The sequence below is a fragment of the Suillus discolor genome, assembly GCF_016758755.1.
Source record: "Suillus discolor strain FC423 chromosome Unknown F5147scaffold_11, whole genome shotgun sequence".
In the NCBI taxonomy this organism is placed as follows: Eukaryota; Fungi; Basidiomycota; class Agaricomycetes; order Boletales; family Suillaceae; genus Suillus; species Suillus discolor.
The window spans coordinates 201,813-215,706 of NW_024541258.1; the positions used below are offsets into that span (position 1 = coordinate 201,813).

General features: G+C 44.1%; 4 protein-coding genes across 4 annotated transcripts; 3 read left to right on the plus strand and 1 right to left on the minus strand.

Moving 5' to 3' along the window:
* Window positions 1-210: 210 nt before the first annotated feature.
* On the plus strand, window positions 211-1,441 carry F5147DRAFT_650198 (uncharacterized protein; the record flags this gene model as incomplete). Its single annotated transcript, XM_041433425.1, has 6 exons — window positions 211-265; window positions 315-476; window positions 704-1,086; window positions 1,149-1,211; window positions 1,261-1,341; window positions 1,391-1,441. The coding sequence occupies 6 exons, from the start codon at window positions 211-213 to the stop codon at window positions 1,439-1,441; spliced, it is 795 nt and encodes a 264-aa protein (XP_041296075.1).
* Window positions 1,442-1,647: 206 nt separating this feature from the next.
* On the minus strand, window positions 1,648-3,803 carry F5147DRAFT_770424 (uncharacterized protein; the record flags this gene model as incomplete). The annotated part of the gene is made up of 6 exons (XM_041441152.1): window positions 1,648-2,210; window positions 2,265-2,672; window positions 2,730-2,918; window positions 2,988-3,088; window positions 3,143-3,549; window positions 3,597-3,803. The coding sequence occupies 6 exons, from the start codon at window positions 3,801-3,803 to the stop codon at window positions 1,648-1,650; spliced, it is 1,875 nt and encodes a 624-aa protein (XP_041296076.1).
* A 1,209-nt stretch (window positions 3,804-5,012) lies between these two features.
* F5147DRAFT_650200 (uncharacterized protein) lies at window positions 5,013-8,271 on the plus strand (the record flags this gene model as incomplete). Its single annotated transcript, XM_041433426.1, has 10 exons — window positions 5,013-5,432; window positions 5,496-5,998; window positions 6,063-6,238; window positions 6,374-6,457; window positions 6,533-6,728; window positions 6,973-7,221; window positions 7,350-7,378; window positions 7,592-7,710; window positions 7,774-7,954; window positions 8,024-8,271. The coding sequence occupies 10 exons, from the start codon at window positions 5,013-5,015 to the stop codon at window positions 8,269-8,271; spliced, it is 2,205 nt and encodes a 734-aa protein (XP_041296077.1).
* A 2,000-nt stretch (window positions 8,272-10,271) lies between these two features.
* Window positions 10,272-12,270, plus strand: F5147DRAFT_770427 (uncharacterized protein; the record flags this gene model as incomplete). The annotated part of the gene is made up of 7 exons (XM_041441153.1): window positions 10,272-10,322; window positions 10,415-10,741; window positions 10,807-11,076; window positions 11,228-11,486; window positions 11,537-11,739; window positions 11,806-11,979; window positions 12,028-12,270. 7 exons carry the CDS (start codon window positions 10,272-10,274, stop codon window positions 12,268-12,270), a joined length of 1,527 nt encoding a protein of 508 aa, XP_041296078.1.
* Between the last annotated feature and the right edge of the window lie 1,624 nt (window positions 12,271-13,894).

The following is a 13,894-nucleotide window of genomic DNA, read 5'->3' on the forward strand; positions in this document are numbered from 1 at the left end:
GATCTGCAGCCTTTCAATTATAGCCTGGTGATCACACTGTTGTGTACTTCTAAGACACATGTCAAGGTGATATCTCTCTGACATAGTCATATCATATTTCATCTATGTGTGACACTGTAATAAAAATATCTAAGGCTAAAAAATCAGGTATAATTATGTGTTTTCATTACCAATTCTGTCTGGTCATATCAGTTTTGAGTTGATTTCCTGATGCATCAATCGTACCACGACAGCCTTTGGATGAATTGCTCAAGCATTGGCGACTGTAAGTCCTCTCATGCTGACCTATAAACCTAATTATTCATGCCTTCTAGACCTAGATGTTGCATCAGCTCATGACTGGTGGAGGGATGGCAAGACTTTGACGATGCTAGAGTGGAGGATAGCAAACAGCCAGTCATTAGACATGGGTTTCGACCGGTTCACAAGTGAACCGGTGGCAGACACATTGGATATGGGGTTCCATCCTTTGTCCGGTACCAACCAGTCATCAATTGCCACACCCATATCCGAGTTGGACATGGAATTTCCACCTGGCTATGCATTCAATGCCAATGATTCCCCGGACCCGGCAACCGGCTCTCCGAACATCCTGGCAAACAATTGACTGGTCGGTGGCTCAGGTATATTAGTTGAATACATGTGCAAGGAATGGAATTACTGATGATTATCATTCAGTCAATGACATTTCAGTGAAAGACAGGCCTTTGGACATGGGTTTTGATTCACCTCTGGTTCAACATCACCATCCAGAACAAAGACCTTTGGACACCGGCTTCAATTCACCTCCAGTTCAACATCACCATCCGGACCAAAGACCTTTGGACACCAGCTTCAATTCACCTCCGGTTCAACATCACCATCCAGACCAAAGACCTTTGGACATGGGTTTTAATCCATCTCCGGTTCAACATCACCATCCAGAACAAAGATCTTTGGACATGGGCTTTAATTCACATCTGGTTCAATATCACCATCCAGACCAGAGGCCTTTGGACATGGGCTTCAATTCACCTCCAGTTCAATATGATCATCCGGACCAGAGGCCTTCCGGCATTGATCCAGTTGATATTCCAGATCAGTCATGTGAGTCTCATCATTTTATTGGGTTGCACTGTTACATGTAGATTCAGTGAGTCTTCGATCAGAAGAGACACCTTTGGACATGGGCTTTGGGACACATCCGGCACATGATCTTGCCCATCATTCATGTATGTTTCATGCCTGCATTTCACTATATATTGTTTAATCTCAATTCAGTGCATATTCAACCAGAAGAGACATCTTTGGACATGGGATTTGAGACACCAGATCCAGTACATGGTTTTCCGTACCAGTTGTGTAGGTCTTATCATGCCATCAAATATCACTGTTACTCATTGAATTTTAGCCATGGTTAGTGAACCGGAACCTATGGGATTTGTCATTCAGCGTGCTGTAGGTGATTTGCGCTTGGCCATACACTGGTTGGAGATGGAAAGGGCTCATGGTACAATGTCGCTGGAAGAAGCCCTTGTCAGTGAGGAAGTTCTTCAGTCCACTAGTGAGTTATTGTTGGCATTTCAACTTATATTAATATACCAACTGTCAACATGACATATATATATACCATTGATACTTGTATAGTACATTCAATGAAAGTGATGATTACGCTCTTTGCATGTAATTCACTTTATAAGACACCTTTGCAGCTCTAGTGGAGCACTTTGGCTCGGGCTTATCAATGTGAGCTCCATGTGTTTTAGTTTTCTTACCAGTGCCCTGTGTTGTGGCAGGAGCTGTTGGTTTAGGTGCAGGTATCTTCTGACCAGACTTCTTCATCCGACCGGCTGATGCAGGACCAACAAAGCTACTTCTCAAGGCAGTTTTGGGAGGCAGTGGGGCTGCAGAATGGTTGCTGGATGATCCTGCTGAAGGAGTTCCAGCACTGTCCTCCAGTGGTCTGTTGCGCCCAATGACATTTGATTTAGATTTCTTGACCAATAGGCCGGAATCTTCCTCCGAAGATCGGACTGCTCTGCTTCGCTTTCCGATAGATTTGAGCTCCAGAGGCGGTGATTGGACTTCAGCATTGCCTTCTTCATCCCCATCCTCGTCCTCACTACTTGAGTCCGGTTCCACCCTTCCAGTCAGCTTCCGAGATGACTTTCTGGTTGACTTGGCAGGTGGTTTTTTAACTGGAATAGATTGGACAGCCTTGCCTGGCTTTCCTGTCGATTTCTGCTTGGAAGGTGGTAATCAGGCTTCATTGTTTTCACCTTCACCTTCATCACCATCCTCGCCCTCACTGCTTGGCTCTGGTTCCACCCTTCTGGTTGACTTGCCGGATGACTTTCCGGTTGACCTGCCAGTTGGTTTTTGAACCGGAACTCTGGTCTTTGCTGTTACTGGACTGCATGTTGTGCTAGAGTCACACTCTGAGATCTTCTCCACCAGTTCTCTCATCTCCTTGTCATGGTCTTGCCAGCCCTTGAATTCAAATGTTGGCTGAACCTTGTCCTTTTGTCTCTGATGCCAGAACTGCAAGAGCTGGTCAGCTTCATGCAACTGAAGCTTGGACAGGTCCTTGATCTTCCCACCGGTAGGTAAAAACTTGGGCTCAATAAAATTGTCTTGAGCCTCCCTCACTGCAGACCAAGGAACAGACGCCTTTGGCTTTTGACTGCAAAACCCTGCAAAATAAGTAGTTGCTTTATCAACCCGACAGATATTTGATTTGTGAAACTTACTGTAGTGTTTTGTGAGGAATGTCCGGATAAGAGACTTTTTGTTTTCTAAGTTGAGGGGCTCAATATCCGGTATGACTGGAAGCCCATAGGCATCAACCTCTAAAATGAACTCCTTCTTCTTTCTCCTTTGCTTTCTGCTCTCCTTTCCCTCCGCATCCTCATTGCCATCGTCATCATCATTCCGGCCAACTGCTGGTATTACGACATGGTATAAGTACTTGACCGGATCAATCAACATTGCACAAAAAAGAAGCTCACCGAACTCTTCTCTAACATAGGCATTCCACTCCGGTAACATGGGCTTCCAGTCCTTTGTATCTGTGAAAATATTGCCCTCCAGCTTTTCATTGAAGTCAATTCTTATGACCGGATCAGGCCATCTTTACCGGTCGAGAGAATGAAAAGTCACTCACCCATTGATCCTCACTTTGCCTTCCTCAGTTTTCCATGCCGACAATATGAATATCCTCATACCAGCCTGCCTCCATAACTGAGTCGCAAGATCCTTCATCATACCAGGAGCTTTCCTCTGAGCGAACTCAGCCTGGACATCTGTAGGAGGAGCCTTGCTAGACCATTCTATCGCCGTCTTATTTGCTTCCTCCAGCTGCTCTTCAGATAAACCGCCCATAATTGCATTGACCGCACCCTGGTAGTTTTTAATCATTTCCTTCCCTCCTGGCCTTGCTCCGGTCTTTTCAAGGATCTCCTTCTTGCACTGGTGTTCTATCACCAACTGGGCAGTCCATTTCTTACCGAACTTGCTTTGTTTTTTGAGAGTCTTTTCAGCTCTCCGGTTATATAACCAGTCCCGGTACATCTTAATACATCATGAGCATTTGTACAATTAGAGGATCGGCTGTTCACAGATTTCCTTTTCTTCAAAAGCCGGGCATCCATCTTAGGGGCTTGCATCTTGGCCTCTTTTATGACCACCCTCAGAATTGTTTTTCTATCCTTACTGGTTGCTTCTTTCCATTCTTCTAGGTGAGATTGTAAGACCAGCAGCTCTTCCTCAGTCAATTTCTGCTTGGTCTTTTGGGGGCTGTGTACTGATGAGTTGGATCGGGCCATTGCAAAGCAGTTGAGGTCTTGGTAGAAGAAAGGATACAGTATAATCTTACATAGCCAATCGCCACCATGTATCCGACAGTAAACCGAACAAGTGATTGTCTGCCAACATGATACTCTCAGGCTTAACATGCCCTGTGTTTCCGGTTCATAGAATTTAGGACTGTAAAACATACAAACTTAGACCAAGTTCATCACATAGTATACAGGCAGCATACAGCAATACTCTCAAATATGCCATACAGCATAGGGAGACACATTAATACCAGAAGAAATCCATGGGAATTGGGATGATGGCAGGATTACAATGTGTTTGATTAACCGACTCAGAAATGACCAAACTTATGGCAAGCCCAGTTGCTCTGACCTTAATATATCCTAAATGGAGATGTTCCAAGATTTCTGATCACCTGGTAACCTCACTGACAAATAGGAACAGAAAATGTAGTAATCCAGTGATTCAAATCACTCAGAGGCCGGAGTTGGTACCTCAATGACGAACAGGAATAGTAATCCGGTGATTCAAATTGCTCAGAGGCCGGAGTTGAAGGAAGGCACAGGTGTAAAGTCATATGCCTGCCGATCATCAAGCTTAAGTACACTCCCCAGCCCAACAATCCTTTAGGTCCTGGTATCAATCATGGCAGATACCAAACACAAGGGAATCACATATACTCCTCCAATGAAGAAACAATTGCCTCAGCTATATAAACTGAAGGAGAAAACTACTTCCAGAGGGACCAGGTCATCTTGGGTGAAAGATTCATGGTCCCCGAAAACAAAGTCGGTGACATCATCACCAACGAAATCTCCCTCAAAGCAAACAGCCGAGTTCTCTCAGATGCTCTATGATGGTGCTGACTTTGACTTTGACCAAGGAGACATCCCTCAGCCTAAATTACCAAAATCTCTGGCAAGCAGAAGTCCTTCTGATTTCTGCAGTCTTCATCTGACCAGATTATGCAGAGTCAGAATGAATATCTCTGGCAATGGAACCGCAAATTCAAGGACTACATAAATTTACTTATGGTCCGAGAAACCCCTCCTCTGGACCGGCTTTGTGCAGTTTGCAAGAAGGATGGGGTTTATAAATGCCACGGGTGTTTTAATGAGCCCCTGTTTTGTACAGAGTGCTGCAGAACCCAGCATCAAAGACATCCATTCCATCACATCAGTCAATGGACCGGATCATTTTTTCAAGAAACTTCACTTATGAAAGTCGGCCTGCACATTCACCTTGCTCATGATGGCACTCCATGTCCCAGCAGCACTAAATACTCATCAGACCTCTTTGAATGGTCAGATACCGATGAAAACATAGACCATGATGATTATCCAGAGGGAACTTCCATTCCACTTGTAGCAGACTCAGATCATCCGGCTACAACCATAGTGGACAAATCCGGTGTTCACTCCCTATCGATATGGTATTGCCACTGCCCCGGAGCTCTAAACCCGGATATGCAGCTGTTTCAAGCAGGCTTGTTTCCAGCATCCTTCACCAGACCAAAAACTGCTTTCACATTCTCCATCTTGGACGACTTTCTGCTAGACAACCTCAAATGTGGTACATCAGCCATGAATTACTACAGTAAGATCCGGAGGCTAACCTCCAGCATCTTTCCATTGATGGTTCCGGCAAGTCAGTTTTCATTTTCTGTACTTCAGCCGGTCATTGAACAATAATATTTGCAGGATCGCTACAGAGAGCTCATGAGGACTGCCAGACAATGGCGTCAATGTAAGCTCTACAAGTGGCATGGGTTTGCCCATAAAAATGATGAGCCTAAGGCCGGTGATCTCGCCCTATTTTGTCCTGCATGTCCTCAACCGGGGATAAATTTGGACCTGTCAACCGGTACGGCCATTCAGCCTAATGACACCCCTTCCTGGCTCTTCACCCGGACTTTAGTCATGGATGGTAATTTTAAAGCCGAGCACCTACATCCGGTGAATCCATCTGATGAAGTATCATTGATGGATGGTCTTGCATTCATGGTTGGAGATGAAAGATACAAGAGTCATTTGTCTGTTGCCCAAGACCGGGTCCAAAAGTCAGATTGTAACAATCACCACGCAGTCAATCAAGCAAATGCCTCCCGACAAAAGCTAGAGGCCACTGGTATAGGAGGATGTGCATGTGCATGGCATGGATGTTTTGTCCCACATTCCATGGTGGATTTTCAGAAGGGTGAAAGGTAAATAGACATTGCATCCGGTTACATGCATTTCTGGTCTTACTGATCCCACAAAAATAATCAGGCAGATGAACATGGACTATGCCTTGAGTCAAGCTCTCAACTACCATACTAATGGAATCTCACGAGCAATAACGTTCTATGATATAAATTGTCAGTATAATAAGTTTCTCAAGGACCGGATCACATCCAGCATGTATCTGTCCATCCCCATTGGCATGGATATCATTCCTGGAATAGGTTTGTGGCATGTACATGGCCATTAGGACAGCTGCTATGTCCGGTATGCATCAAATTTTATCCATGGGACCGGAAGGATAGATGGAGAGATCATGGAAACACTCTGGGCATGTTTAAACATAATCTCCCCATCAGCCGGGGGCATGGGAACTCCGCATCGCAAGGAGGTGTTGGATTATCAGATGAATGATTCCAACTTCATGAAAATGATTCGCATAAGTGAGTTGCCAATCTCCGGATGTACAAATATGACCCGGTGTCATATAATTCATTCCCAGCTGACTTGCCCTGCAGCCAAGTTTCTTTGCAGAAAGTTCAAAGAGGCTGCCCAGGGTGCTGCAGAGAGCAAACTCTCATTCCAAAATCTTAACGAGACAGTTCAGCCTGCCATAGTCATTCTTTGGGAGGCAGAGGAGGCTCTTGCTCAGGCAAACAGACTGGAGGATCCAACAGCCATGGACATTTATGAGGTGCGGTTGGAAAAGGGCAAGTGTCAAATTCTACCACTACTCATCAGGGCCTGATCACATACTAATTATTATCCGGATGGCATGATCTACAGCTCCAACTAGAAAGCAGCAGGAGTTGCACCTGCTGGAGGCTCAAAATCGCCCAGATCATCTAGCCACCAATTCCCTTAGTTGATGAGGAGCAGCCACTTGGCTTGCAACTGGTCTCACCATAGAAGAGTCCCAAATCTCTCTCTCTCTCTCTCTCTCTCTCTCTCTCTCTAGAGATGTGAAAAGGCTCGGAAGGCATCCTACAGACATTCAATTGTTGACAGTAGCCCGACTCAGGGATAAGCTGCAAACTCGCATTAATAGCTTTCTTGAGATGGCACCTACTTATCTTGGATTTGCGGTTGATGCCAATGAACTGGATTCTCTGGTAGACAGGGTCCATGATTCACTGGATGAAGATTATTCTGATCTCGATGATCACAATCACAATCCAGACCCGGTGAAGGTACAACAATTCAGATGGTGAGTCTGAACAATGTTGGGTCTTGCAGAACCTAGCTGCTATTCGACCCTAAAGGGTTTCTGGACCAGGCTCAAGGCTCAGAGAAGAGGAAATATGATAGAAACTTGCTGAATACTCAGACTCATAGTAGAACTGGTGAAAAGGTAACTTTATTATGTAAGCTACAAAGTGCCAACATAAGGTAAGGTAAAGACAGTCTCTCCAAGCCTAGCCAGAAATGAATCCCTACACTGGATCCGGAAACACATCATGCCTCCATCTTTCAACCCGAGCTCACTATCTTACCTTTGCCTTCTAACCTCGGTATAATAAGATGCAATGCATTGGGTCTCACCATTCTCATGAAAGAAGAAACTGCCCTTCATGAAGGTCAGGCCAATGATGCCCTTCATGCAATTAGAGTTCATTTGGGAGATAAAGCTGTTATATTCCGGAATACTATCTGGTCAGCCAAGTCACAAGCCTCCTCCACTAGGGCATGGACTCAGGTTCGCTCGGTGGAAATGGTAGTCAATCTCAATGCCAGGATATATTCAAAATGTCAGTTGCAGCTAGCTAAACTCCCTGATCATGACCTCCTGAAGAAATATCTTCCACTAAAGAAAGAACACCTGAAGGCAAGCACTGCAGTTGCGGATCCAAATGCACGTGGCCAGCGGGACACTACTCTCGCATGGTTCTGGTCAATAAATGTTCAGGGTGACACATCCAGAAATGACTGGATGACAGAATGTGAGTATCCAGCACATCCGGTGATATCCAGTGATCCGGTCTCACATTTTGCAACAACAATCTATCGAGTCAATTGGCTCCGGACAAAGGCCCTGTGCAATCGTTGGAATGAAGAGGTCATTCTTATCAAACATGAAATGCAGTGGTCTATCAATTTCTTTACCTACAAGGCCAAGCAATGGCTCAGTCTCATGGACAATGCCACTTCCACTGGGCTGACTGGACATGCATGTTATGCTGCCCGACAATGTCACATATATCAACAACTAGCTGCACATGCAGCGGAGTCTTTTCAGAAAATGATTCCAGTAATTTAGCCGGAAGTACCGGTTGTTAGATAGTTCATAGTACTGGTTAAATAGTTCCTGGATTAGCTAATATGTAAATATATTGAAAATGTGTGAATAAAACCAACTTTGTCAGTCACCACCACATCATCGTCATACTCTCTCCATGAACAACACTGTCACTCTGGTTCCTTCTGATCAAATCATTGTGGCCTACTTGGATGGTGAGATCACCGCTGGAGAGATATCTCACGCTTTGTTCTACGCCAATTGTCGCTGTCTTCTTAGATAGATGATCTATAGATAAACACCTACAAAATCAAAAATCTCCACGGTCAGTGATTCAGACAAATACCAATGACTGATAACGTGGTTGTTCGTGGGTGGCTGTTTACACTTCCCCAAGCTATGTTCAGACAAAAATACTTCCTGTGAGGTCAGTAGCAATACCAGTCAATCCAACAGTATGGACGCAATAGAAAATAAAATAAACAGAATGTAGTCAGCCCAACGGTATGGTGATGACAAAAAGAAATTGATTCACTCCAATGGTATGGCAGTGTTTAGAGAACAGAGAAAAGTCAGCCCAACAGTATGGTACTGAAAAAAGAAATAGATTGATAAGGGAAACCCTTCCTTCAGTAACAATGCTTCTTGTAATAAATTTACTACAGAAAGTTGTGCGAAATTATAGCAATCACCCCCTCAGCACAAACAGGTAGAATCAAAGGTCAGGACTAATCAGTGATCAGTAGAACTCTTAGTTCACTATTGAACCTGCTGCCAAGGAACTCACAATGAGTATTAAACAGAATCAGGAACGGACGTCCTTGGATTTCAGTACCAAGTCCCCTATTCAACAACTAAAGTCTAGCAGACAAAGAAAACCCTGGCTCAGTATCACTACTCAGATGAGTGAGGTCAAGCGTCACTATCAACTTCTGAAGTCTTCCCACTAAGCCGGTGCTTAGATGGACGTAAAGACAACACAAAGATCTTGAAATAAATTCAGACAATAACACTGAGACGTGAACGAACTGAACAGAAAAAGAGACAAATGAAAAGAAAGAAACAAAGAAAGAAACAGAAAAAGAAAGAGAGAAAGAAGAAAGAAAAGAAAAGAAAGAGACTAGAGGTTCACCAGTAGAAAATCAAAGAAAAAGTTTGCTCACTGTTGAGCACAGTGAGCTCAAGATATTTCACAGTTGTTGATGATGAGCTTAAAGGTATTGCTGGATGTTGCTTACAATGACCTCTCAGTTAGTTGCTTAACAGCTCTTGTCACTGTTGTTGATACTGATCACACTTCACACTCAAATTTATTTTGTGGGGCTTAAAAGTTCCCTATATATTTTTTTTATTGGCAAAAAGTGGGGTCTTATATAGATAAATTATGGTGGCTGTGTTACTATTTCCCACGTTCTAAGGGGAATAGGCTTAGTCAGATTGTACCAATACTATTTACTGTAGTCATGTGCTTTATAATTTGTGTCATCAAGCTTTAGTCATCTCAAAAAGGTTGCTTTGTCATGATTTGGTTTAGGGTCATAGGTCACCTGACTGTTAGAGTCATATAACTTAGTATCATGTGACAAATATTAAGTAACAGACTGATTATGTTATTTGTTGGTGTCTTGTTATAATGTTACTTTATTGACCGTAGAAATGACGCGAGCCGTGTATTTAGAGTGTTAAGAAAGTTCCCACAAGGCAAATTATGCAAGAACTATTTTACACTGTTACTTGACATGTGTGGGATTCAGTCTGAGTCATTGTTATTGCTGACTAAGCAGAATTTACCGCAAAATTAAATATACAAGAATATTCAGCCTATCTGAGTCTGTCTGAGAAAATGAAAATACTATCTGAACTGCCGTCTGAACCATAAAGTAAAGGAAGATTGTTCATAATGATTTCTAGGGTATCGGGCTCGTGAGTGAGCATTAGTCATCCATGCACCGAACCAGTTTGGTGCAGGTCATCGCTTGTTGGCCATGCGCCTGTATGTTGACAAGAGCTTTGCCACTGCCATGCCCGGTTATGCAGAAAAATTTCACACTCTCATGCAATGGGAAATGGAGGTGAGCATCCAGTAGTCCGGTTGTCCGGTTGTCCGGGTGTCTGGGTAATTTTTATATTCCCTTGCACTCACATAATGTCGCCTGGCATATAGACTTTTGTAACGCCATTCATCAATACATCCTTCCTTGCCAGATGCTCCGCTACCATTCCAAAACTTCTCCACAATGTGATTGCAATTATGGTTGTGCATAAATTGGTGGACCGGCAACCGGATGTGAATGGGGTCCTCGAGGAAATCAAAGCATTGCCTCTCTCTGTCAATTCCGCCACATCGGATGAATATGACATTGCTCGCATGCCAGACTACTTTAATGCCTGGTGGAAGGAGAACCTGGGCTCTTGCAGGCTGCCAGACATGTTGCCAAAATCATCTGTCCAAGATGTGATGGAGTTGGTTGAGGGCCATTTTTTAGAACTCGTGAGTCCATGAAATCTTGACCTCCTACACTGGATCTTCACACAATCTGACTTCCATCATAATAGCCGGATCATGTGGAAACCGGCCTCCTCCCATATATGCTCATGGTTGGCATGGTTCATCAACCGGAAATGGTCGGATCAGCACCTCTTGAGCAGTGCCGTCAGACCACAATTGGTAGAGAGCTGTTGGAAATTTTGCAGGGAAGGATGACAAACCTTTTGCATTCAAGTGATAAGTTGGCCGGATTGGTTGGGCCAGTTGATGAACTTACTAGGGCTGTGGCGTCCTCACAATCACTCATGGACCAGTTGAATGCAGATGACAATGCATCCGTACGGTCAAGCCCAATTTGACGTCTGGAAGCCTTCAGTAGATATGTTATACCAATGTATTATATTGAACTGCAATGTAAATGGGTTGAGATTTCCAAAGATGAAATCTGGAGTGTGCATGTGACACGGATTCCTGCTCATAGTTATCCAGTTACGGACTCATCAGACCGCTTTTCTTTTCTTTCCTCATACTTTAACCACTCATTTATTTCCTCAACACATGACAACAATTCCACCGGACTTGGCATTATACCAGACCTACCTTGCCGGTGAATTGGTTTATGACACCTTCATGTCCAAAATTCATCAACAACCGGTAAAGCCAATGGGTGTTAGACTTTTAGATGTCGACACCTGTATTGCTTTGGAGCAGCTTGCCAATGTCCTGGCCGTTGCTTACTTCAATCCTGGTATGCATTCTGGAATATATATCTGTTCCGGTCAAGTAACTTGCCAACAGTTTGTCTTAAAATTGACATGGTTAGATACAATGAATGCCTGGAGAAACAGGAATCCAATCAAAATGAGAAACGAGAGCAGACTCTTTTGAAAAAATTCCCTCCTGACAAACAGCTTGTCTTAACAACACCGTGTGTCATAATTGATTCCGGAGGCAGAATAATTGTCTGGTATTTGCCTGGAGCCATGACTGGCATGATAATGGTTTGTCTTATATCCACATTCATTTCTTATTTCATCTCATCTGGATGTATATGACAATATTCACAGACAGATATGCAATGCGCCACGAAATGCATAGGAAATTTGTTGAACAATAGCATCACCACCAGGAAGCCTACTGAATGGAGGACCCATGAGTCCAATTTCTATCCGAGTCTGGATGGGAAGATCACCCCTGGTTGCATCAATATATCACCCGCATGGTTTCAGCAAGGCAGAGAGGTATGTCCGGTTTGCATCAATTGGTGTTGCCAGTCTAAAGTATTGTAGAAACATGGTTTCCCAAAACTTGATCCGGAAAATGGCTTCTCACCTCAGGGATCCACTGCATTGAAAGGCGATGTTGGTCGCAATATCACAACCTCCCTTCAAAGGTCCGGTATCCTGGTCTCTGCTGCACTTCGGGTGATGCACCCAGATCTATATCGGGCTGGAATCAAAACTCAAGTCCAGCTCGGTGAATGGGCGACCCGGTATCAGTTACACGACATGAGCTATCACCTAAAACATTAGGCATCTGTCTTCAATGTAGTGTCAGTCATTTGCAATTGCTGGTCACCACCTCATAGAGATCTGAAATGTCGACCGGAGGCATTTGATATTATGACAACCGCAGGCATTTATCATCCAGTCATAATGGATTTCATGAATCTGGGAATCAAGTTTCTATATGACTCTGGGTCAATGTTGGCCTCATCATTCGCCTTGTCAGACATCACATGCATGTTGAACAGGGTAGCTGGATTGTCACTGCATGGTACATGCGAGATAGTATCCATAATTTTGTCAGAACTTCAAGGACAGACTATGCAAAATATGGCAATGTACAATGCAGTGGCCCGGTTGAGAAGAAAGATGTTTAGACAAGTGACGATACATATTTTAGTCTACTCCAATTGATATTCACTTGTCCAATGTTCTTAGCATATGATAGTGGATGTGCCGGACGATAGGCTTGTGAGATGACGGATACACCGGATGGTATATTTGCCTGTACCGGATCATAGGCCAGTGAGATTATGGATGCACCTGCCAGATAATAATCTGACCGGATGTCCTGTGTATATGATTCTCCAAGCTCGGTCATTTCCATTGTACACCGGATTCGCTATTCGTAATGTTCCATATACTAGTAGATTCCTGTACTACTTTCTATACTATATACCCCCGGCCCATCCATTTGTCTCAGGTACACACATCCGGCCGGCCCACTTGTCTCCATCATAAACCAGATTTAGCATTCATAATGTCCATATACTAGTAAATTCCTATATCACTATCTATAATGTAAGCTCTCGGCCCATCCGTATGTCTCGGGTACACAAATTTACTCAGCCCACTCATATGGTCGGCCCATCTGTTTACCTTGGGTACACACATCCGGCTGGCCCACTCGTCTCCATTGTAAACCAGATTTTGTTATGCACTCAAATAGATCTGTTATGTGGAGCCCTAAGAGGAGTGTCATCCGCTAACGTTCGTGACGTAACCGGAAGGATCCGGTATAGCAAGTGAGACTGGCGACGATGAGTCAGCAGTGATCACAGTACACGCATGTCACGTGACTTCTAAGACGGATGTCTTTGAAGTCGCTCAAGGTAAGGACAGTCTTGTCCAAACAATGAGGTCGATCGAGGTAGACTTAGTCGCAATGAGCAACTAAGAAAAGATACTAGAGACTGAAGCCAAAGGGGCGTTCAGAGGGAAGTATGTTCCAGGGAAGATTGAGTAGATTCAAGTTAGAGAATCTAGTACAGGATGACCGACTACTTATACTAAGTGGAGAGGGTTAAGGGCAAGCACACAAACACAGTAGGTAAGGGTAAAGGGGAAACGAGAATGGTATAGGTGCGTTGGCAACAGAGCTGGATTAGTGATGGATGGTCGAATGTGGAATGAGACCGAGAAACGTTGGAATGGACCAACGGTAAGAATACAATGTGCGGGAATCCGCAGTCAGAAGGGACAGAAAGGGAAAGCCACATTGGTGGCACGAGTCAGACTGAGTCATAGGTGTGGGACCACATTGGTGGTCGAATCAGGGGAGGAACGTGCATGCACATGCGTAGAGGCAGGCGATGCGAGGGACGGGAATGGTCCCGAGGATCCAGTCAACAAAAAGTCTGTAAAGGAGGGT